Source organism: Crocodylus siamensis, chromosome 14, assembly GCF_052110815.1.
Source record: "Crocodylus siamensis isolate JL-2025a chromosome 14, ASM5211081v1, whole genome shotgun sequence".
In the NCBI taxonomy this organism is placed as follows: Eukaryota; Metazoa; Chordata; order Crocodylia; family Crocodylidae; genus Crocodylus; species Crocodylus siamensis.
The window spans coordinates 5043247-5065547 of NC_143408.1; the positions used below are offsets into that span (position 1 = coordinate 5043247).

The 22301-nt window shown below is 43.7% G+C and overlaps 1 protein-coding gene across 3 annotated transcripts; it reads right to left on the reverse strand.

Moving 5' to 3' along the window:
* Positions 1–1711: 1711 nt before the first annotated feature.
* Positions 1712–20886, reverse strand: CHAF1A (chromatin assembly factor 1 subunit A). 3 transcript variants are annotated; one of them, XM_090027587.1, is made up of 15 exons: positions 19996–20717; positions 19643–19693; positions 18541–19373; positions 15221–15277; positions 13724–13965; positions 12969–13029; positions 12465–12533; positions 11883–12109; positions 11201–11369; positions 10930–11010; positions 10588–10677; positions 9026–9287; positions 7884–8365; positions 4703–4796; positions 1712–2750 (listed from the first exon to the last, which is right to left on the reverse strand). In XM_090027587.1, the coding sequence occupies exons 2-15, from the start codon at positions 19689–19691 to the stop codon at positions 2653–2655; spliced, it is 2814 nt and encodes a 937-aa protein (XP_089883713.1). In that variant the 5' UTR covers positions 19692–19693; positions 19996–20717; the 3' UTR covers positions 1712–2652. The 3 variants fall into 3 exon arrangements, with proteins under 3 accessions (XP_089883713.1, XP_089883712.1, XP_089883711.1); XM_090027586.1 differs by having other exon boundaries at positions 19952–20717; XM_090027585.1 differs by lacking the exon at positions 19996–20717 and adding an exon at positions 20740–20886 and having other exon boundaries at positions 1713–2750.
* Between the last annotated feature and the right edge of the window lie 1415 nt (positions 20887–22301).

A 22301-nucleotide genomic window follows, 5' to 3' on the forward strand; every position in this document is an offset into this window, starting at 1 on the left:
ATCCCTCCTCTCTAGCATGCCTACCTCCCCCCACATCTTAGTATCATCCACAGATTTGAACAAGGTGCTTTTCACCCTCTTGTCCAAGTTGCTGATAAAGATGTTGAACAGTGTGGGCCCAAGGACCGAGCCCTGGGGGATCCCACTGCCCCCATCCCTCCAGGCTGAAAATGGGTACAGCCCTCCAGCCAACTAGTGACCCACCTGATTGGGTAGGGATCGACACCACAGTTGCCTAATTTTTTAATGAGAATAGGGTGAGAGACAGTGTCAAAAGCTTTTCTAAAGTCCAGAAAGACTGTGCCCAAGGATTTAGTGACCTGATCATAGAAGGCCCCTAAGCATATACTCCCCTGCTGGTCCCTCACAGATGTGGTCCTGGATAATTTTCTCAAAGAGGTTCCCCAGGACTGAGGTATGACCAACTGGCCTATAGTTTCCTGGATCCTCCCTCCTCCCTTTTTTGAAAGTGGGGACCACACTGGCCCTCTTCCAGTCTGGCACCTCACCAGAGCACCACGCATGCTCGTAAAGCTGTGCCAGGGGACCCGTAATAACCTCTGCTAATTCTCTCAGCACTGGGGTGGAGATCGTCAGGACCTGCTGATTTGGACATGTCCAGACCCACCAGGAAGTCCCTGATTAGGTCCACTCGGACCCTGGGCCTGGCTGTGCCTCCCCTGAGACCATCAGGGATCATGATGGGGGTGATGACCTGGTCCCTGCTCAGAAAAACGGAGGCAAAGAAGTTGTTAAATAAGTTAGCTGTGTCCTGTAGAGGCCCTACGTTACCCAGAACCTTCTTTTTACACCTTATGTATTTAAAAAAAATTCTTATTGTCCTATTGTCTCCATAATTAGAAAGGGGAATTATGCATGAGATTTAAACATGTCAGTGACTGCATCATGTTTGATCACCACAGTAAAATGTTACATGCGTTATGAAAGAGGTCCTGAGGTTAAAGCCTTACTTGTGAGAGACCTTTGCTACATAAGATAATGTTTGGTACACAACTTAAACCAGGGATGTCGAATACACTATGGACCACAGGCTGGATCAAGCTGAGGGTTTGGAGAGCAGCTGCACCCCTAAACTTCCAGTGACTAACACAGCAGGCCACATTTTTGACAATCCTGAACAAAGAGTGTTGTACAGGCAATATGGAAGGTAGCAAAGGCTCCCCATGCTTCCTGCCTGACCCAAGTCAGCATGATAAGAAGGCAAGATATAAACCTGCCAGCAGAAAAGTCAACCAGATCCACCTCCAGAAAACCAAATACTTCTAGTGTAACAAGCCATCATGCAGTAGAGCAAGCAGCACGCGCGCGCGCATGCACACACACACAGTAGCTGAAGATCCCATCAAGGGATGAAGGCCAGAGACAAAATACTTGAAGCCAAGCATTTTAGTAAAGTTGAGGAAACTACACAAATTGCCTACTTCTCCAAAAGTACCTTTGCAGACAGTCAAGTACTAGGAGGGCTGCACTCTAGCAGAAAGCCACACAAAATGGGATTTAAGGACTGGATGTTAAAAGCAGAAGAGTACAAACTGGAACTAAGGTATGCCTAATGTTCCCCATTACCAAGTCCTACTATAGCTTGTTTCTGACAACATGCTGTGGTCCAGCTATACGGAGACATGATACAGAACAGTCAACCCTCTTTGCATTAAATCAGACAAGATTATCCCAACAGTCCCTTCAAGTCTTAGTTTATGAAATTCATCTAGTTGAGTAGGAACAAGAAGATTAAATACAAATGATATCTGACACATCAAGCAAAAAGTTGCTTATGGGACCAGAAACAAGCCCCGTACTCTGGAAGTGAAGAGTGATGTTCACCACCCGATTAGAGTATGATCATAGCCTTTCTTTGAGGTGTGGACTTCACATTAAATTCAGTATGTGCTGCAACTTCTCAAGTTTTTCTCTGAATGACAAGGACCAGCCAAACATGTAGACAACTTCCCTTGGCATATGCCAAAAGGTACACTTAAAAGGTACATCTTAGGATACAGCTACTAATCACTATGCACATAGTACAGTAAGCAAGGTTTTAAAATGAGACATTTGTAGGCAAGCACACTTCACACAGTTCTGAATTGAATTGTTGGCCAGTTTTGTAATTGGTATTGGCCTTTTCAGAAAGGCACATGGGTGCCATCTCATATACATTCTCTTCCTGCCCCCAAACATCAGCCCCTGCTATTGTCCCTATAGGAAGGAAAACCAGAAAAGCCAGATAACGTGGGTAGCAAAAATTCAAATATAATTGTACATGTCATCATTTATGCCCCAAAGGCCAGGCTATACAGAATTATGAACAGAAGACTTACCATTGGCATTGCAGTAAGCTTACATATTTTAAGATCTCACGCTAACTTTAGAGCATGAGTTAGATACCTTCCATACAAAAAGTATCACAATTTCATAATGCTTTATTAAAGACAGATTAATATGCAATATTTTTTAGCTAAGAAACTAGAACTAGAAAAATTTCAAGCTTCCATCTGGTCTGAAGCAGAACAAAGTGCTGTCTTCTCTTTACAAGAAATATTAAACAAGTATCTTGTATTAAAGATACACAAAGTTTAAAAAGTTTCCTAAAGATTTCTACATACATACAGGGGGGTTAGTAAGTATTACGTCTCAAACTGCGCTGGGTGGGCTGACTGCAGCATCCTCCTGCATGGGGCCAATTGCACCATCCAATTCCAAAGCCGTTTCAGTAACTGTGGACTTAGAATCTGTGAAGTACAAAAAATAGGTTTTGTGCTTTCATGGAAACAGTGCAATTTTCCTGCTGCTGCTACAATACATGTTCTCATGTTAGGGCACAGGCTTGCTCTCTGCAGAGTTTGCACTAGTTAGATACCTCCCCCTGCATTGGCACTTGTTCAGAAAGTTGATCACTCTAAGCCTGCTTCCATCCAACTCCAGCTCAACCAAACTATGCATGGTTTAAGCCTAAAAATGACGGCCCACAAAGCTCTTTTCACTGCTTTAAATCACATGGATTTAAAGGAAATCCCATGTTAAGCCAGTTCAGCTGTGTTGAGGAAAATAAATAAACCTTCTGAACAGGAAGGCCAAAATTTCGAGCAGAGGAGGTTCCAGCCCAGAAGGTGCTCTGCTTTCAAGTTATTGCAAAGGCTCACTGAGTGCATCTGAAAATTAAAAGCCAATTTTGTTTTAACTTGGAAGAAAATGTTTACATAATGTTGTCAATTAAGCAGCAGAAGAGGAGAGACCCACCCCAGCCAGCTGACAGGAGTCATCTTGGAGTAGGATGCTTATGCTGCCTATGGAACTCAAGGAACATGCATGTACCCCTTGCCTACCATCTGAAGCAGGGGTGCTCAACCCCCCCCCCCAGCCCACAAACCAAATCCAGCCCACATACCTACAGCATCTGGCCCGTGGGGCTCCCCACAGGTCAGCAAAATTTGGTGGCAGGGGAGCAGTGGTGATTAATACCGTTCTCCCTCCCCACTGCCAAGTCACCACAACTTGCATGTCTGGATCCAGTGCACAAGACTTGGCACCAGCTATCTGGCCCATGGGGCAAAAAGACTGGGCACCAGTTAGCTAAAGAAAAGCTCTCTGTCTGGCACTGTACAATGAGGCTCTATAGAGACAGTGTCACAAAAAACATCTCTATTGCTGAAGCTATCACAGGGGAACTTGAACTTTGAGCGCTACAGGTGAGATGGAGTGGCATTTCAAGCTGTTTGTGCCAAAACGATTGGCGAAACATTCTATGAAGATAACAATATTTAAAGCCCATGAGATGAAGGGAGCAGTTACACTTTCCATCCCTACTGTTCCAGCTGATAAGGGGTGGTTTGGTTTATCAACAGCCAATACATGGGACCAGGTAATAACCAGGGTCTACTTTTCACGTGGAGGAGTTTTAAAACTCACACGGTGTGTGCACAGCACTTTACAAAGCCAGTTAGGTAAGGCTCCTGCTTGAGGAGCTTACAACCATTACAAGATATTCTGAAGTCACAGGCTTCAGGCATCTCTCAGCAAGCATCACTGCTACAGCAACTGAAATTTATTGATATGGCCAACATTCAGGCTTTAGATTAATTTGGTCTTTTAAAATTTTTTCACATATCTTCACAGAAATGTTTAGAAGAAGTGTGTTTTAACTGCCAATAAAAGTGACTGAGAGCTAACCAAGCAGCCAAAAGCAATTCACTTAAGTGCAGAGTGAGCTTATACACAACCACAGCCTCACTTAGTCCTGAACTTTTACTGGAGAATCAGGATCATCTCTTCGTCTAGGCATCAGAGTCCAACTATAATCCTTATAACTAGGCAAGGCATTGAGCAGAGCAGTAGTAAAGAGGGCCATCTTTGTACCCACAAGACAGGGGAAAGTGGGTGTGCTGATTTATGAAGTTACAGGAGTGCAGGCAGCAGTGCTGAGCCTAAGGGCAGAAGAACAAGGCACAGAGTTGGTGCTGCTAAGGGGACTCCTGAATCTGGGACAAAAGAGTAGAAATAGATTAGGGAAGGCAACAGCAATGTGCAGAGATGAAGGATTGTTCTGCACCACAACAGCAGGCATGAAAAAATTAGATAGGAGGCGTGGGGAGCAGGGTGGGCAGTTAAACATCCTGTTCCCATTCTTTTTTGCTCCCTCCCCTGTAAGCAGAGTTCTGAAGTTGGCAGAAGTCCCAATTCTCACCTTTGTTGGGCTGGATGTCCACAATCATGCAGTCATCATCTTCCTCCTCTTCCTCGGTGTCTGCCTGGAATCCATCCATTTCCACAACTTCAGCCTTTAAACAAGTCAAGCAGCTCCATCAGAGGCAGTACCAACCAAGTGGCCAGTGACTTTAACAAGCAAATGACTGAATGAACTCTTCAGTGGAATAACAGCACAGAGAGCAGTTACAGCCTATCCGTGCAAAGCATTTCTTATACAATGTTCAGGCTATCCCACAGGGGCAAAAAAGGCAGGGGTGTTTCCACCGAGGGGAGGTGGAATTTTGCTTCAGACAAAGACCGGGCCCTTTGACAAAAGTCAATGTCTATAAAGGAATGTGCAGCAGAAAACCTGCCAAGTTATTGTTCCTAAAGACCGTTCATGAAACGAAGTGTGGGCTACATTACTGACTTTGTGCAAGGGAGAAATGGAATGTTCTCTCTTGGCTGAGATCCGAGCCCAAGCTTTGCCTGAAAGAGATTTTTGTTTTTATTTCAATAGGGGTTTTTTTGCTATTAAGGTTTTGAACAAGCATAGATAGTGCCCAGCTTTAAAAAGGGGAGGGACCACTCAGGAGCACTACAGGTGTTGCAACGGTTACATTCATCTGCTCCTGTAGCAATACAGAGGAGCTAAATTGCTGAAAAACTTTAAATAGTGAAGAAGGAAAGAGGGGTTTGCTGTAACTTATGCCACAAAAGCATAGGATGTTAACTGTCACATTGTAACAGCTTATTTCCCCGTTTTTTGCTACTGATGCAATTATTACATCTTTTTATACCAAGAGGGACTGTCACTTTGAAAGTCACTATTTTCCTGCTAGTTTCTCCCTTTCAGAGGCAATATATGGAATATTTTTAAAAAAATAATTTAGGTCTAAATGATTTTCCTTGGATTGAAGAACAGTGATGAGCTCAGTGCTGACTGCTGCTTTCATCTAAGGAGAGCATAAGAAAGGTATTAAAGGAAGTGAGGGCTGTCACACCTACCCACAGTAAATGACTTCTGTTAGAAGGTCATCAGAAAAAAAAAATTAATGTAGATTCTTGGGTAGGCTCTTCCCACAATCAGATTAGCAATATCTGGTTAGGATAGGGTTCAGTTTGTTTTAAATTCTACTGTCCTTCATTAAAATTTACATGCATTCCTCTCCAATCCGTGAATCAATGCTTATGGAAACAAACAAACAGTATGATTTGGTCTTCAGGCTGAGCAAGAGCTGCCCACTGCTTTCAGGAGGAGCAACAGCAGCTGGAAGAGAATGCCAGATGCTATGCTGTCAGACCCATCATTAAAGAGCAGGCCTGGCTGCTTTCACCCAACAAGCTATTTTTGATCCTTCCACAAGCACCAGGTCTGTGGAGGGGAGGAACAGTGAGAGGCTAGTAGCAAAAGGGAACAAGTTTGCTTGCACAAATGCTTTAAAGCAGCAGTGCTCGATCTTGAGCCTGCAGGGATCCCCAGAGGTCTGGAAATCTGGTGGCTGAGCTGGTGTGCACAATCTGACCCCATGCATAGGATCCAGCCTCTCTGGTCCAGCTCCACACCACTCATCCAGCCCATGGGGCCAGAACATTGAGCGCCATAGGGTTAAAGATGTCTTTCCGAAAGCTTTCAGCACCTTGTTCTCAACTGCACTGCACCTCCATGGTGAAGTCTGACTTCAAGCAGTTGCCCTTCAAAGCCCCCAGGGCTTCCAAGTGGCTGTGTACTAATGACACTGGGATTACCAGGCCCCTGGTTTCAGCATTCCTCATGCAGAAGAGTTGCATATTATAATTGACTCCCTGAGCAAAAGCAAAGCAAAATGTTTAGGCCCTGCCCCTACACAGCATACAGACCAATAAAACTGCCAGGCAGAACTCTATGGGGAGGAAGAGCTTCAGAGCAAGCTGCCATGCCCAGCAGCTGTTGCTCAAAACAACTTCAAATGGAGAAAAGGAAAAGCCAAAAGGAAGGTGGAAAGAAGCAGGCAGGTAAGGCGACTGTCACCGCTTCTGAGACTGGCAGCAGAGATGCAAGTAAGGTATGCAGTCTGCTGATTAAGGGTTTTCAATTCACACCCAGTTCCAGTGTCCACGTTAAGGCAAGTAACTCAAAACTGAGCACAAAGACACTGGTATTCTCTTCACCATCCCAAATTCACATTTTGGCAGGTGAGAACATCCTGAAAGTACAATGCAGTTAAAAGCCCCTGTTGTAGCCTTCACAAATACTTGATTGCTTCCAGCTTATGAACAGACAGCACCTGAAATGGATTTAACTTTTCACTGACACTAAGAACAACACACCGACCAAAATTCTTATTAGAACTTGCAATTAACACTGAGAAGCAGGGAGAGAGCAACACAAGGAAACCCAAGTAGTCTAATGCTGTTCAGTCTCTTGTTTCATTATGCATTTGAAGCCTGTAACTCTTACTAGGACAGCTACCCCGTTGTTTGTTTTATTATGCAGTTTATAAAAAAAAAGCTAGGAATGTGCATCATGCATGCTGCAATAGACACAAGCTCAAAACCTTGGAGTCAAGTCAGAGTCAAGGACACATATTTAGAAGCAACACGTGCATGCAAAACAACATACAGAATGAATGCTGCAGCATGGCAAGGGCAGGTCAAGAAATGCTCCTGGATTAGATATGATCATAACTTAAAATGGACAGGCCAAGCAACTCATAGGAGGGTGGAGCTTTTTCATGCATCAGCTGCTCCACAGTAACTGCCTGCATGCACTCTCCCACATTCAGCAGCCTACCCCACTGTACATGGGGGCTAAGACTGTGCAGAGATGCAGCTATCAAAGGGCAGCTGATGTAGGATAAAGCCCTGCCCACTTTTACTCCTCCAGTAAGTTGCTCTTATGCTCCACATCCAAGAGAAAGAGAAAGTCATTGACATTTTCAGACCGTCTATACAAATGCAAAAACACTTTGGAGAAGCAGTCCACCTCTTTGGATGCATTACCTCCCCCCAACCAATCTTTTTATATTATTATTACATATTGTATTAAGCTGTTGTACAAGTGCTAGTTCATTCATGCCAGCATTCCTTTATGCAAATCTGACACACTGAAGCCTATCACGAGTCAAGATCAGTATTTTAAACTTGTGGTTTGTTCTCTTTCCCTTCTTGATACATAAAAGGTACCTGTACAGACTTACCTGTTCTGCATCCCTAGGTCTTTTCATAAACTTGGTGATGGACATGCTTCCTGTGGACTTCCTCTTTGTTGAAACGGGGGTGGTTTGCATCACTGCCATTCCTTGCGTGCTGGAACCATCCTCCTTGGCTGCAGATGGGACTTGTGTGGTGTAGTTCCACCGACAAGGGACAGGGAGATGTTCCTGATCAAAGCTCTTCAGCACTTCTGAGTAGACATACCAACACATCCTGTACTCAGGTCTCTTCTCATACACAGAGTTCTCGGAAATAATTCGTTTTAGCCTGGCTTTGGAAGGGATGGCACTGTCCTCATTGACAGGAGTTTGTGGGCGAGAGCTGTTAGGGCTGGCAGGAGTAGTGTCACTGCCATCTGTGGTTGCTTCATTGAACAGACCTTGGCGACAGCATTCCTGGAATTCCTGGATGATCACTTTACTCCCATTTACATTTCCATGGAGCAGTGGAAGCAGCTGTCTCAGAACTACAGACAAGAGATAAATTGCAAGCATGTTACTGCCTGTGGGCCAAAGCTCAGAGTAAACAAGGTGCATCAGAAAGTGTCAAACTAAGTGGTCTTTAACACAGAGGCCATTTGGGAAGAGAACCTAGGAGTTCAAATTCATCTCCTACTCTTAAGCCTTCCCCCTGTTTTCACAAGCTCCTCCCCATCCTTTTGTGACTAACAAGTTCTGCTAGTCAGCATTAAGAGATCTACAGTCAAACTTCATCCCCACTCCACTGAGCAGCATATTGCGATTAAGAATGTAAGAGTTAGAAAGCCAAAAAACATCAAGTCCCAGGTTGCTTCCTCCATCCATTCCTCTGATTTCCTAAACTTTTATTTAAATAAAGTCCTTTTTGCCACAAAGAAAGTCATAGATTTCCATACCATGTAGCTAGAATTGTCTGTTGACCATGTGCACAAGCGTCTATGTCTATATAGGGGGGCAGGCAAGGGGGGGAGAATGACTGCTTTCATATTCTACAATGTAATCCTGAAAACACTTGTGATTTGAGACCTATCGTAACTACTCATCCTAAGTTTAAAACAACAATTTAGGACCTGTAGGTGAGGCACTCTCTCAGAGAAGGCCTATAAGTCCACTGCTGAAGTGGAGAACACAGCTCTTCCCAGTCTTACTTTGCTGGTCTTTCGTCCTTTTTTTGCTAGTTTTCTGTGTCTGCAGATCTTCGTCTGCAACAGGTAGTTCCAGGATGCAAGTTGTGAACTGCTGAAGCACCTTTAGGTCTGCATTTGTACTGCAGCCATTCTGTTCATTTTCCCAGATGCAACCAATCTTCACAGGCTGAAGGACCCGGAGCCTCTTCCCCTTGGCCAGCAATTCATCCCACTCCTTCGCTTTCAGCTTTTGACGGACCTTCTGATTCTCTGGATCACACTCCTGAAAGTCAAGTTAAACCACGTACACGCTGATACACTAATTCTAGGAGAACTGAATAAGCTTTAATTCTGTACTAGAGGTACTACAACCCTGGCCTACATCGCTGTATTATTCAGCCCATGTTGCTCCCTGTGCGTCCAAAAATTTAATGGCTGGAAAGCAGTAGCAGCATTAGATGCCACTTTCCCGCTGCCAAATTTCCAGCAATGTGCAGAGCCCTGCAGACCAGATAATGTGGCCCTGCACATGGGATTGGGCCAGCAGACTAACACCACACCGCTCATCTGACCTGTGTAGCCATAAGGCTGGGTGCCACTGCTTTATACCATTCTCTATAAAAAACTTCGTTACTACTCTGTGTGATAAATGGACAACAATGCACTAAATATCTATCTCCAAGAGATCTTTAAATAATCACAGGACTAGAACAAAGAAGGTCACAGTGTTCCCAAGATACCTCATTGTAGACCATTTCCCAGTATGTTCCACCCCAACCCTCCTAAAACCCTACAACTACAGCATTTAAATGGTTATTTATCAGCTGCCTGTCTCAGCCTTCCCCTCCCAGTTAGAAAAGTCAGATTAGGGTTTTCACACCAAGGGGATAGCACATTTTATCTGAAAAGAACTACCCATACAAGCTCACCTTTCCACATCTGGTTGTTTCTAACATGTCCCAAAAGTTTCCTGGGCATGCAGTTAAAATAGCACCACTACATTTCACTACTGTATTCAGATGCATTTCAAACCACTCCACTATTTACTATTCTGTGCAAATTTTTATTGGAAGCAAAAGAAATAAAAAAACCCTTACATTTCTTGTAGCTAACCCCCTTCCCCATTTAACCCTCATCTGCACCATTCACCACTAAGCAAGACATTTCTTCAATTTTAATATAGGCAATACACACTGAAGTCTGATCAACTTGTTCCTATACAGTGTGATGCGTGGAAAAGAGACTCTACATTACACCTGTCATATGCTGGATTTTTTCTGACCTGAACAAAAAAATGCTGCATTATGTACTTATTTGGTAATACAGCAAAACTACTATGCTAACTGATGGTCTTACTAGCATACTCAAACTACATATTTCATTTCTGCTATTTTTTGACTTGGTAAGCAGAAGTATCCCATACAGAGCACACTGTATTTTCTTCAAGTAACAAAGCATGAAATTCACCCCACCAGTCAGAACTCTAGAGGTGGCATGGCTACAACTGCACAGTTTTCTGTAAGGAGAGATACAACATAGTATAGTCAAGAAAGTTGGATTAAACGTCTTTGGGAATCACTTACTTCTGTCACTCCTTCATCCTCAGATAAGTACCCATGGGGTACAAAAAAACCATCATCATCATCTTCATCTTCTCCCTCTTCCTCATCATCCTGGAGAAGAAATTGACTTTATTAGAAGTTGCACATAACAGGATCAAAGAAACCTTTAAGAGCAACAAAAACCCCAACCCAAATTAAATCAAAAGCAGTATCATTTGCTTGATCCGAGACTACCAAAGCCTCAGGCTCTGCAGTTATGGAGATTTAAAAAAAAAAAAACAAACACAAAAAACCGAACAAAACAAAACAAAACCAACCAAACAAAAACCCCCAAAGAAGACTGGCTAGCATGGGAATTCTTACTTCTTCACTGTGTGAGAGAGATTCTCCTGGTTCCTCCTCTTCCCATTCTTCATCACTATCTACCTCATAATCCAGTAGTTTCTGTAACGAGAAATGCCCATGTCACCCCTCAATAGTCAGGGAGAAAGGCAAATGTTCATGAAGTATTTTTGAAAACATGAGTAGCAAAAGATGACTTATCTAAAATGCACAAGAAGGTACAGATACTTGAACAGAGTCTACCTTGAGAACTGAAAAGGGACTCTATGCCATACTGCTTGTGAATGCTTACAGTGTCCTTTGACCAGGGGTTCCTAGGATGGATAACAGTGGTCTTCTTGTTCCATGTGCCCCAGTATGCAGGTCGGTGATTCTCACAGAACTGTAGTAGTTTCATCCTGCCAAATTTCTTCCTTTCAGGAACAGTGTCCATTTGGCAGCTCTCTACCACCACCACATCACTGTAGAAATAAATACTGCCTTCAGTGGTCATATCATAATCCACAACAGCTCAGAGAAGCATAAGACCTTTAACTCAGCAATTTTAAACCATTCTAAGAAGTCTGGATTAATTGGTCAACACCAGCTGCTTACAAGGACAAAGCTGTCTAGTGGAGTTATTCAGTAAAAAGGATGGCCCAGTCTGGGTGAGATCATTAAAAACAAAGGATAAACTAACAGCAATTTTTTTTTCCAATCCACATTGTTTATATGGGCCATACTCCAGACAAGCTGTCTTCCTACACTGGACACTATTGAAGTGTGAGAGTTCCTGCAGAGAAGGATTTGGGAGGATTCCTTGTGGAATCAAGGAAATTTAGATGACAATATACTGCTTCCTGGGGTGATTAATTCTCACACAAAGCTGACTAACATTAAAAGAAATCTGCACTTTTCTGTAATCCACAATAGTGTTACAAACCATTCTCCAACACTGGTTTCAGAGCCGATACGACTATGAAACACAGACTAACCTGTTAAATGTGTCAGCACTGCTGTTATTGATAAAGGTAGGGTTACTTTTAAGTGGCTTGCGACACTTCAGTTCTTTGAAGAAACAGACATCGCTATTCGGTGTTTTCAGGAGCTGATCCAATTGATCTAAAACCTCTTGCTCAAGGATAACACGACTGAGGGGGGCAAGAGCCATGTTCTCCTTAATTTCAAAGGGAGCAAATTTCCCACAGGAGCCAGCAAGGGTCTGAAATGAAAGCGAGTTCAGGAACATTCAAATGTGAATATATGAAATGCCTAACAAGCCACAAACCCACCCTATTCAGGATACAGAGCAAATGCTAAATCTAATATGCAATCATTTCACTAGATGCCTGAAATATGAATTCACAAACAGGAAATACAACAGATGTTTTCAAGAGAATTCAAGTCTTGTAATCACTCTGTAAGTGGCTAGTAGTTGAGAGAACTGGATTTCAAACATAATGAGCCTATGCAGTCACCACTATAAATAGATGCCAATTCTGTTCCTCCTACATTTTGGTTTAGAAGATTACCCATGAAATAGAGAAACATAGCACATATCTAGCAGTATCTCTCACCTTAGGAGCTTGTGGCGTCTTTGGTTTCTGAAAGAATCTGGTAATTTCTGCTTTCTGTGCATTAATGCGCTGGAATTAGAGTTAAAATATAAAGTAATGAATATAAAGTCCTAGGATCCAGTCTTATTTCACTGAGCTAAAGTGAAACCCATCTTAATATCCAAAATAAAGTAAGGTATGAAGGTCCGGTCATTTACCCAGTCCCTGCAGTGCAGTGAGAACATAATCAAAATGTCATTTATTTCTACAAAATGTCATTTATTTCTATGAAGAATGTAGCATGAATGAGGACACCAACATAACAATTAGCAAAACCAGTGAGGTTACTACTATTAACCTTGCCTTGTGCTGGAATCACATCTCCTGTGACATTCATGGATGACTGAGGATAACAGGCTTAGAAAGGGCATTATGTGGGCAGAGTAATGAAGAACACTAGCTGACTGCTGTAGCACAGCTTAGGAAGGAAGAGCAAGACTCCAAAATAAAGCTAGAGAAGTTTACCTTTTCTTCCTCTTTTAACCGTTTCTCCTCTTCTTTCTTCCTTTTCTCTTCAAGTTTTGCCCTTTAAGATAAAGGTTCATTTTCAGGAATTGCCACAAAAATCAACAAAGCAAAATTAATTATCAATACTTTAGTAGAGTTAATGAGCCGAAGTCATGCACTATTGTAGGTACTGTATGAACAAAACAAAGACAACCCATTCATTTAAACCAAGACTAATTAATTTATGCAATAAAAAGGTGCATCATGCCTTCTACAGTGGATATTTATTTGCTGAGCCATGTCTATGCTACTAGCAAGACAGTTTTCAACTGTCTCTACCATAAGGAAGAAGCATTTTTGACTGGAACAAACCGTTTAAGGAGCTAGAGGGCCAACATCCAGAGAAATTCACAACCAAATTAAAATGCCTACAGCCTTGCCATGAAAAGAAAACTCATGGATGGTAAAAAGAAGTTTCATGTTATTTCAAACCAAGATATCACTTTATAGCCCATTTTTGAAAAGAAAAAGCTCTCAGGACTAGAGAATGGTACACAGTTTAACTGTTTTTCACTGTACTGATCTAGAAACCAATATGGGTAACTCCCTAGCACAGACACAGGGCATGGACACACGCATAATTTGTTTAATCCAGTTGATGTGGTTTTGCTATATTTGTACTGAAGTGTTCACCTTTTCAAACCACTCCAAACACGTGTGCATGCGTGTGTGTGTAGCTCAATTCCATCATTTATAAAAGCAAAGCCACGTACTCTAAAGCTTCCTGCCTCTCCTTGCGTTTTTCTTCTTTCACTCTTAACTTCTCAGCTTTTTCCTTCTCTTCTTTTTCCTTCTTCTCTCGCCTTTCTTTCTCTTTCAGCTCTTTCTCTTCCTCCTTCTTTTTCTTTGCCTCCTCTTTGGCCCGTTCTTTTGCAGCTTTTGCCTCTTCTTTCAGCCTCCCTTTTTCCTCCCTTTCTGCTTGCAACTTTTGCAGTTTGTCTGCACGTTCTTGATCCTAGTTACCAAACACAATTCAGTAAGCGTTGTTTTAACTGATATTATGCATCATCAGTTAGAGAGGTGCACAAATTTATGCAAATAGACCATAGCGCTGGGTCTGGCATTGAGTGGCTGGCATATCGCGATGGTGTCATCTCATGTTATTTCAGAGCACAAAGACATCATCAGAGGACCTTTCACTCTGGTTAATGGTGGCTCTGGCCAACCCAAATATTCGTTGATTCTGGTTCTCAAGGGATCACCAGCCCCTGTAATGAGGCACAACTTCTCTCCTGGCTGTTTCCCCCAGTCCCCATTATGGGAAGTCATTTGTTGACCAAGCTCTGATTCTTTTCAGGATACTGAGAGGGATGTTTGTGTTTTATTTTGTTGAATGTTTCAGTCATTACATTTGCTGATAAACATTCAAGTGTGGAAAAATAGCCAGGAGAAAAACTGTCTTCTGAGTTGGATTAGGTTAGGTTTCAAAATATTTCCTGGGAAATAGCCTGGAATGCAGTCCATAAAAGGGCCTTGACTATTCTTAAAGCCATTCCCAATAAGAAAATCCACTTCATGTATACAAATTCTCTCTCTCACTTAGATATCTAAATAGCAGTTTGAAGGACAGCCTTTTACTTAAGAACATAACACCCACCATACCATTTGCATTATGCAACTGGTTTATTTCTTATGCAATCTGAAGTATTGCTATCTATGACATATCATAGATTCATAGATGCTAGGGTCGGAACGAACCTCAACAGATCAGAGTTCGACCCCCTGCCTACGCAGGAAAGTGTGCTGGGGTCAGATGACCTCATCCAGATGCCTAACCAACGTAGGCACTTGTGTTAGTTCATGTCAAGTAATTTGACAGTATAGGTTGCCATGCCCCTAAGGCAATGTTACAACACCAATAATATCCCAAGACTTGAGCTATTTTCTTAACTGCAGGGCCTATGCAATATCTTCAAGAACTTGGTGTGCTTAGCAGAATGAAAGAGCCCCCCCAAAAATAACTCCTCTGCTTTGAACACATAAGTTGCTACACCTGGAATCCAATGAAACTTGTGCTCAGACATACAAATGCCCCCTGCTGTCAATACGCAACCTCTAACTATTTCATAATTCTTCCAATTCTCATTGGTAAAAAGAACCAGGAAGAGAAATGTTAAGAAGTGGACCAAAAGGAAATGCAAAGGGCTTTGCTTACTATTGAAGGCAAAAGCACAGCAGGTAAACTTTCTATGTCAGTGAAAATGCCTTACTCTTTGCAATCTCAGCCTCTCCTTCTCCGCAGAACTTCTGTGACATTTCTGAGAGACCTGAAATAAGAAGGCACAGATGATCTTTTAATATATATATATATCATTATTTGTACCCAAATTATTAGCAGTTATTCCATGAAAGTTTGCTTATGGAAGAGTTTGCTTGTGTCAGCAAGTGGATGGCACGAGTATTCCTACAATTCAGGGTCATGTTCCAACTCTGTTCTTAAACCAGCAGAGCAGACTGTCCATTATTTTTCTTCAATTTGCTATAAAATTCTTATTATGTATTACTAAGCTCTGGCTTTTAACTTGAACACACTCCCGCAAAGTACTCTGCCCCATAGTATATTTAGCAATACAAGATAGGCTTGTATTTACATGTGTGCACTTGCAAGCACAAGTCAAAGCCACTACAGATCATATACATAACAAAGGGAATTCTAGTCATAGCAAAAACACTTCCTACAGACTGCAAGTGTTTTGATGCAGCATACCATGATTTTTACTGTGATGTTGAAGCTTCAGTACCCAAATAAAAGGAATGTCATGAACGAGTCTGAGAACTGAAGGACAGTTCCTCTTGCTTGTCTCCTTCCATCAACAGCAGTACATCACAAGTTTTTTTTATACAGACCTTTTTCTTGTTCCTGTAACAGCTACTGGCTGAAGCCTGCAAAATAGGCTTCTTCAGACTACGTAGAAAAAAAATCACATACATGTTTTAGGTTGTTGGCTGTAGCTGTGTTGCTCTAAGGACATAAGCAGACAAGGTTCTATGGGTACATGTGATCTTTTATCAGACCAACTAAATAGCTGGAAAAACTGTTCTTTGCAAGCTTTCAGGCACAAGCGCTCTTCTTCAGGCATAGGAAAAAAAAGTGTCCCCCTATGCCTGACTTTTCCTATGCCTGAAGAAGGGTAAAGGGGTTTATGCCTGAAAGCTTGCAAAGAACACTTTTTCCAACTGTTTAGTTGGTCTGATAAAAGACATCTCGTCTGCCCAAAAAACCCAGTCTACATACAACATGTGGAATACAGTACCAAAGACTGGAATTCATCTTACTGAAGGTACTATTAGCTTGCTTGTAGTGTTTTTATGCATTATCATCAGCTTTGGCAAATCTATTTTCTCAGTTGATCTGTTTCAATATGGATCAAGTAGTACAAAGTAAGTTTTACTCATTTGAAGAGTTCATTGAACTCCAGATGCCTGCTCCAAGACATATGTTCGATCAGTACAAGCAAGCATTAACACACACTCTGTTTGATGTACAAAAGATGCAGGTCTTGCCACAAGGAGGGTAAGTTCTACAAACAGCATTTTATATGTCAAACTTTGTTAAAGGAACCAGGGCAAAAGTGACACACTTGCTGCATTTTCCCCTCTTGAAGAAGTGCCATTCAATTCACACACCAATGATACAACATTCCACCTTGCTTTGAAAACGTGGAACTACATCTTTCATATCTGAAGTGTAACAGACATGTTTCAGTACTGGAGAGCAGCATGCTGTCAATTCAAGGATTGAAACTATGAACTGTACCCATTAATTCTTCTTTCTTCACCAATGGCACAAATCATCCATTTAACAGAAGGAAGAGATCCACTGTGTCACACAGTGCAAACCTCCACCAACGCAGAATAGCTTTCTCAATACACCTGAGTTCTTTCTCTAACCCATAGATGATTAAGCAATGGAATTTCTGTGATGTGCCTTGGGCAATTATTTCACAGCCCAATAGGATTTTCTGCCGATACTACATGATGGAGTTTTTCAATTCCATCCAATTTTCTTATCCCCCTTCGTACTGCCCTCCACAATTTCATTCCCATTCAGAAAGTAGACTCCATTTATACTAGGCTGCCCCTTCCTTACATAATCTTTCTTCCTAGGGAAGTTTCCTTCAACCCTGAATTCCCTAAACTCTTCCTCTGTAAGAAATCTGACAGTAAAAGCTGAGCGACTATGCACACCAGACAGCTTGTCCTGCTTTTGTGCTAAGAGTTGCAGGATCCAAAGCATAGTTACAAGGCCTGTTCTAGTTTAACAGAGTCTTAAGCATCAGGCCTTTGTGCTTCATGCAGGAGAAACTCCCACTTTACATCTCGGTTGGTAGGTTCCAGAAAAGCCTATTCACATCTGAATTCTGTTCAAGCCATTTGATTAATTGTTTCAGTTTTACAAGCACAGATGGCAGTCTCAAAAAACCCAAAGCTTCCCTTTCAATGCAGCACCAGAATGCATGATGCTTCAAGGGATCTAGCACTAGAACAGAAGTCATAAGCTAAAAAAATAAATGAATGAGTTCTTAAAATTAAATCTATACAAACCTTGTAGTAGAAGTTTAGAATTAGCTTAGGTGTATATTTACCATTTTATTCTACTTATGGTACTAAATGGCCAAGTGCATCACATGACCCAAGTAGCTTTGTATTGCTGCTTTAGGAAAAGAGTCAGGCGAGGGATAACTATTGGCCGTGTTCAGATGGTGTATACTTTAACAAGATGGCTGACAGCAGGACAGATTTGCACACCAATTTTAAGAGGCTTATGTAAAGGTTTTCACCTACCCCGTCTCTCTCACTGCCACCTACAGCATAAGGGATTTTACAGCTACCTTGGTCATATATCAAAATAACACTTACAATTTGTGTGTGGTTGTCTATCCCTCAGACAGAACACAATGGAAAGATGCGCCTTATAACACTACCATAAATCAGAGATACACAAGTTTCTGTGAGCCTGAGCTCACTTCATCAGATTCTCTGAGGCTCCAGCAGTTTCCATATAGAAATTACTTTTGAACATATTTGTATGTACTTGTAGGTGATAACATCCAATGAATTCCCATTGTTAAGCTGAAAGTCTTACTGTTGTATGAATTATTTCCAAGTTTACTCACAATCCCCATAAAGGAACATGAGAGACTACAGTATCACATAACACCTTACCACACTGTTCTCCCACACTCTGTCCTAACATAGTAAGTCATAAGGCAGGTATCTTATGACAGAGCTAATCTATGACAACAGGATGTACTGCTTGAAATATATTTACATTATGCATATTAATGAGTACTTTTAGAACCAAAAAAAAAAAGAAAGGCCAACACTTCAGCTCAAAATGTAACTTAAAAAAAAGGTCAAGGAGCCAATCATCTCTTGGCTGCAAATTTCACCCGCAAAGAGATTAATCAGTTTTATATTATATCATTTGCCAATATTTTTTAGAAACAAAGGTATTGAAAAAACTTTTAGTTTTAGTTGCAGATGAGAAATCTTGCTGGCTACACGCAAATAAAACAAAGAGACCAACCTTCCGAACAGGCGTTGAAGCTAAGGGACTAGTATTGCTCTTGTTCTCTAGGGCAGGATGCACCTCAGGTGAGCTGATAGAAGAGGGGGAGCTTAATGAGGAAAAGGTAATTACAGAGTCTCTTTCAGGAGAAGAAGATCCCATTGTTTCACTTTCTGATATCATACTTCCTTCTAGAGATGCAACTTTGGGTGACCTTGCAGTCATGATATCCTCTAGGACTACAACAGGCATCTTTCTCCCCAGTATGATCCCCTTGAGTTCACTCTCATTGGCTCTCTTATTTTCTAAATCATTACATGGTGTATTTGATAATTCAGAACAAGATTTGGTTGCATCTGTCAAGTCTTCATCCTTATTTGCTGTAGCTTCACATGGCGAGCTGGTATCCATTGAAGCATCCACTCGGGTATTCTGAAGGGGTTTTAATGGACTTAACTGGTCTGCATCTTCTTCTAAGATTCCATTAGCTGTTTCTATAGATGAAGATGCTTCTAAATTTAATTTACCATGGTCAATTTCATCACTTAGTCTGTGGTCAGTGTCCTCTGTCAAGTCAATTACAAGTACAGTTTCACTTGTGTTACTCTTCGTGCTTTTCTGTATAAAGTCATCTAATGGACCCTTTCCATTAACCAGTTCTGGAGCAAAATGCATTTCTGGATCCAACTGGCAGTCATTCTCCACATTGTCCATGGAAGCGTGGGACGTATCCAGAGAAGAGTCGTTATTTTGTCCAAAGACATTTTGTGAGCTTTTAGTTTTCTTGACTTCCACGTCTGCATCATAGTTCTCCTTTGGTACTGGATTCAAACGCTTGAAAGGCAACCGAGCTGAAACAGTAAGATTTCACTATTTAAGTAAAGCTGTACAAAATCAGCAGAGGGAAATTAGCCATTAAGTTACTTAATGAGTTCTTCAAAAAGCAAGAAAACCTAGTGCAGACTAGCAAAGAATATGTTACGCACTCAAGCATGATACGTTTAGCGAACCTTGCCAGGTCTGAGTCTGAGACATTAAAAAAAGCAAGTTGTTGGGGGACCGGGGGGGGGGGGGACGGGGGAGGAAATAAAAAAAAATCACCCCTCTTGCATAAGCGTACCTTGCACTAATTTTCTTGTAGGAACAACTGGCTTGTCTCTGCATTCCATAGCTGCAAGACAAAAGAGCAGATATAAACAGCTGCCCAGTTACATTTAACTCTGTTTTCAACAGGCACTTAAGACATATTAACAAACTGATACTTCGTGCTGTCATCACTAGATACATTATGCAAAATGAGCATTTCCTACTAAACAGAGAAACAAAAACAAAAAAAGGATTTCCTTAGCCTGATCGCACTTCTATTAATGTATAGACACAGTTAGCCGCGTCGATCTGTAATCAAGTAGACGGCAGGGAAGAACTGCACCTTTTACGCTAACCAGGACAGAGATGCATACAGCACACACTTTCCTGGGCTAAAGCATCCGATGAAGCAAGCTTCAGCAAACGAAATCTTGTGCTAGACCCATCCATCCATCCGCTCCGGTGAGTCGATACGGTGCCAGTCTTCGCTGCTCTCGTTAATTGACCAGCAGCACACGTGTCACAAGTGCCCCAGACCAGGGAGGCGACAGGCAGCCCAGGAGAAGAAAGAGGAGCCCCAGATGGGGCAGGGGAAAAATGGGGCTGGGAGCAGAAAGTTGAGCAGCAGATCAAGAAGAGGAGCACGGGGCGCAGCACAGAGCAGATCAGGCGAGGGAGCAGCACGCAGAGCAGATAAGGTAAGGAAGTAAGGAACACGGAACAGGCAGCAGCACGGCAGGGGAGCAAAAACCAGAGCAGCAGATCAGGCAGGGAAGCAGGGGGGTACAGAGCAGATGGGATCATGGGGCACGGAGCAGAAAGCAGAGCAGCAAATCAGGCAGGGGAGCACAGGACAGGGGGCAGAGCACGCAAAGGAGCAGAAAGCAGAGCAACAGATCAGACAGGGAAGGGAGGGACGAGGAGCAGGCAGCAGCGCAGAAGATCAGGCAGGGGAGCACGGGGCAGGGAGCAGAAAGCAGAGCGGGAGATGAGGTCCGAGCCAGGGAGCAGGAGCAGGGAGGCAGCGGAGCGGCAAATCGGGCTCTGAGGAGGCTCCATCCCCCCTCCCCACCGGTTCCTTTACACGCCGAGCGCGGAGGCCCTGTCCCGGCGCAGCGCCCCGGGCCGTACCTGCCATGCGGCGGAGCGGCCCCGCTCCCTCAGGCCCGACCCCCCCGCGGCCGCAGTGACCGGGGCGCGCCCGCCTCTCCCGCTCGTATTTGGCGGGAGCCTCAGCGGCACCACACTCCGCGCCGCCGATTGGCCCGGAGCCCCCACGTGACCCGGGATCCCGCGAAGCCTCGCGAGAGGAAAACAAACCCCACCCGCTCCTTTCAGCACAGCTTCTCGCCCCCACCCAGCTCCCCCAAAGCTCCTATTGGCTGGAGGCGAAGGCTGCTTCCTACTGGTGCAAGGGGCTGCCACAAGGACTCGCGGCCGCTGTGATTGACTGGGGAGTGCAGGAGGTGGGCTCGGGGCTCTTCTCGCTTGTGCAATAACAGTGCGCGCAGGCGCCCTGGGATAACAGTCTCCCCTGCTCGAGGGAGGGGGTTTGCGCCCCACTGCTTGCAACTGGCATTTTTCCAATCATTTTTTGTAATTTTTTTCATATTCCAGGTCAAATTAGCCACATCAGTTCCAAATCCTCGCTGCACGGGGGTAGACGCCCAGGCTTCTCCGCCCACGGGGCCGCTGCACGCGCCTGCATCCCCCCGGGGGGTGGGGGGGACGCCGGGTGGAAGGGGCGGGGCCAACCCCGGAAGTCCAACCCCCTCACCGGCTCCCGCTCATAGAGCCGGCAGCGCGCGTCGGCGCCGCGAAATGGCGGCCAATGCAGGAGCGGCGCGCGACTCCCGGCCCCTCGATCACGTCACCCGGCCCCGACGGGAGGGGGAAGGAGCGGCGCGGCCGCAGGGGCTTCTGGGAGGTGTAGTCCCTGGGTGGCCCCGGCCTGAGCAGAGTGTGGTCACGCGGGAGCGCAGTGCTTTCCAACGGGAAAACTGCTGTGTTGTTTGCCCACAGTCAGAAAGGGGGGCGTTGAGTCCAGCAAGGGGACTTCCAATATAACGAGGGGTGCCTTGTGTCTAACAAGGGTGATTTGAGTCTAAAGAGGGGGCCTTCAGTCTAATGAGTAGCCTTTGGTCTAATGATGGGTGTCTTGAGTCCAAAGAGGCAGCCTTTGAGTCTAACAAGGGTACCTTGAGTCTAACTGGGGGTTGAGTCTAACAAGGGTGCATTTGTGTCTAATGAGTGCCTTGAGTCTAACAAGGGTGCCTTGAGTCTAACGAGGGGGTATTTTAGTCTAACGAGGGGTGTCTTGAAACTAATGAGAGAGGCTTTGGATCTAATGAAGGAGCCTTTGAGTCCAATGAAGGGGGCCTTGAGTCTAAAGAGGTGGCCTTGGAGTCTGAGGGATGCCTCAAGTCTAAGAAGCGGGGAGTTGAGTCTAAGGGGGGGTGACTTGAGTCTAATGGGGAGACCGTTGAGATGAACAAGGATGCCTTGAATCTAACAAGGGGCCTTTGGGTCTAATGAGGGGTGCCTTGACTTGAAAGAGGCAGCCTTTGAATCTAAGGAGGGGTTCCTTGAGTCTGAAGAGGCGGCCTTCAAGTCTGAGGGATGCCTCGAGTCTAAGAAGGAAGGCGTTTGAGTCAAAGAAGCGGTGACTTGAGTCTAACGAGGGTGTCTAAGTG

Coding starts and splice junctions, on each gene's coding strand:
- CHAF1A (XM_090027585.1), bottom strand. Junction 13,966..15,220: donor AGAGGCTGAGATTGCAAAGA/GTAAGGCATTTT, acceptor TTTGGTAACTAG/GATCAAGAACGTGCAGACAA. Junction 11,370..11,882: donor AGTGCTGACACATTTAACAG/GTTAGTCTGTGT, acceptor TTATTTCTACAG/TGATGTGGTGGTGGTAGAGA.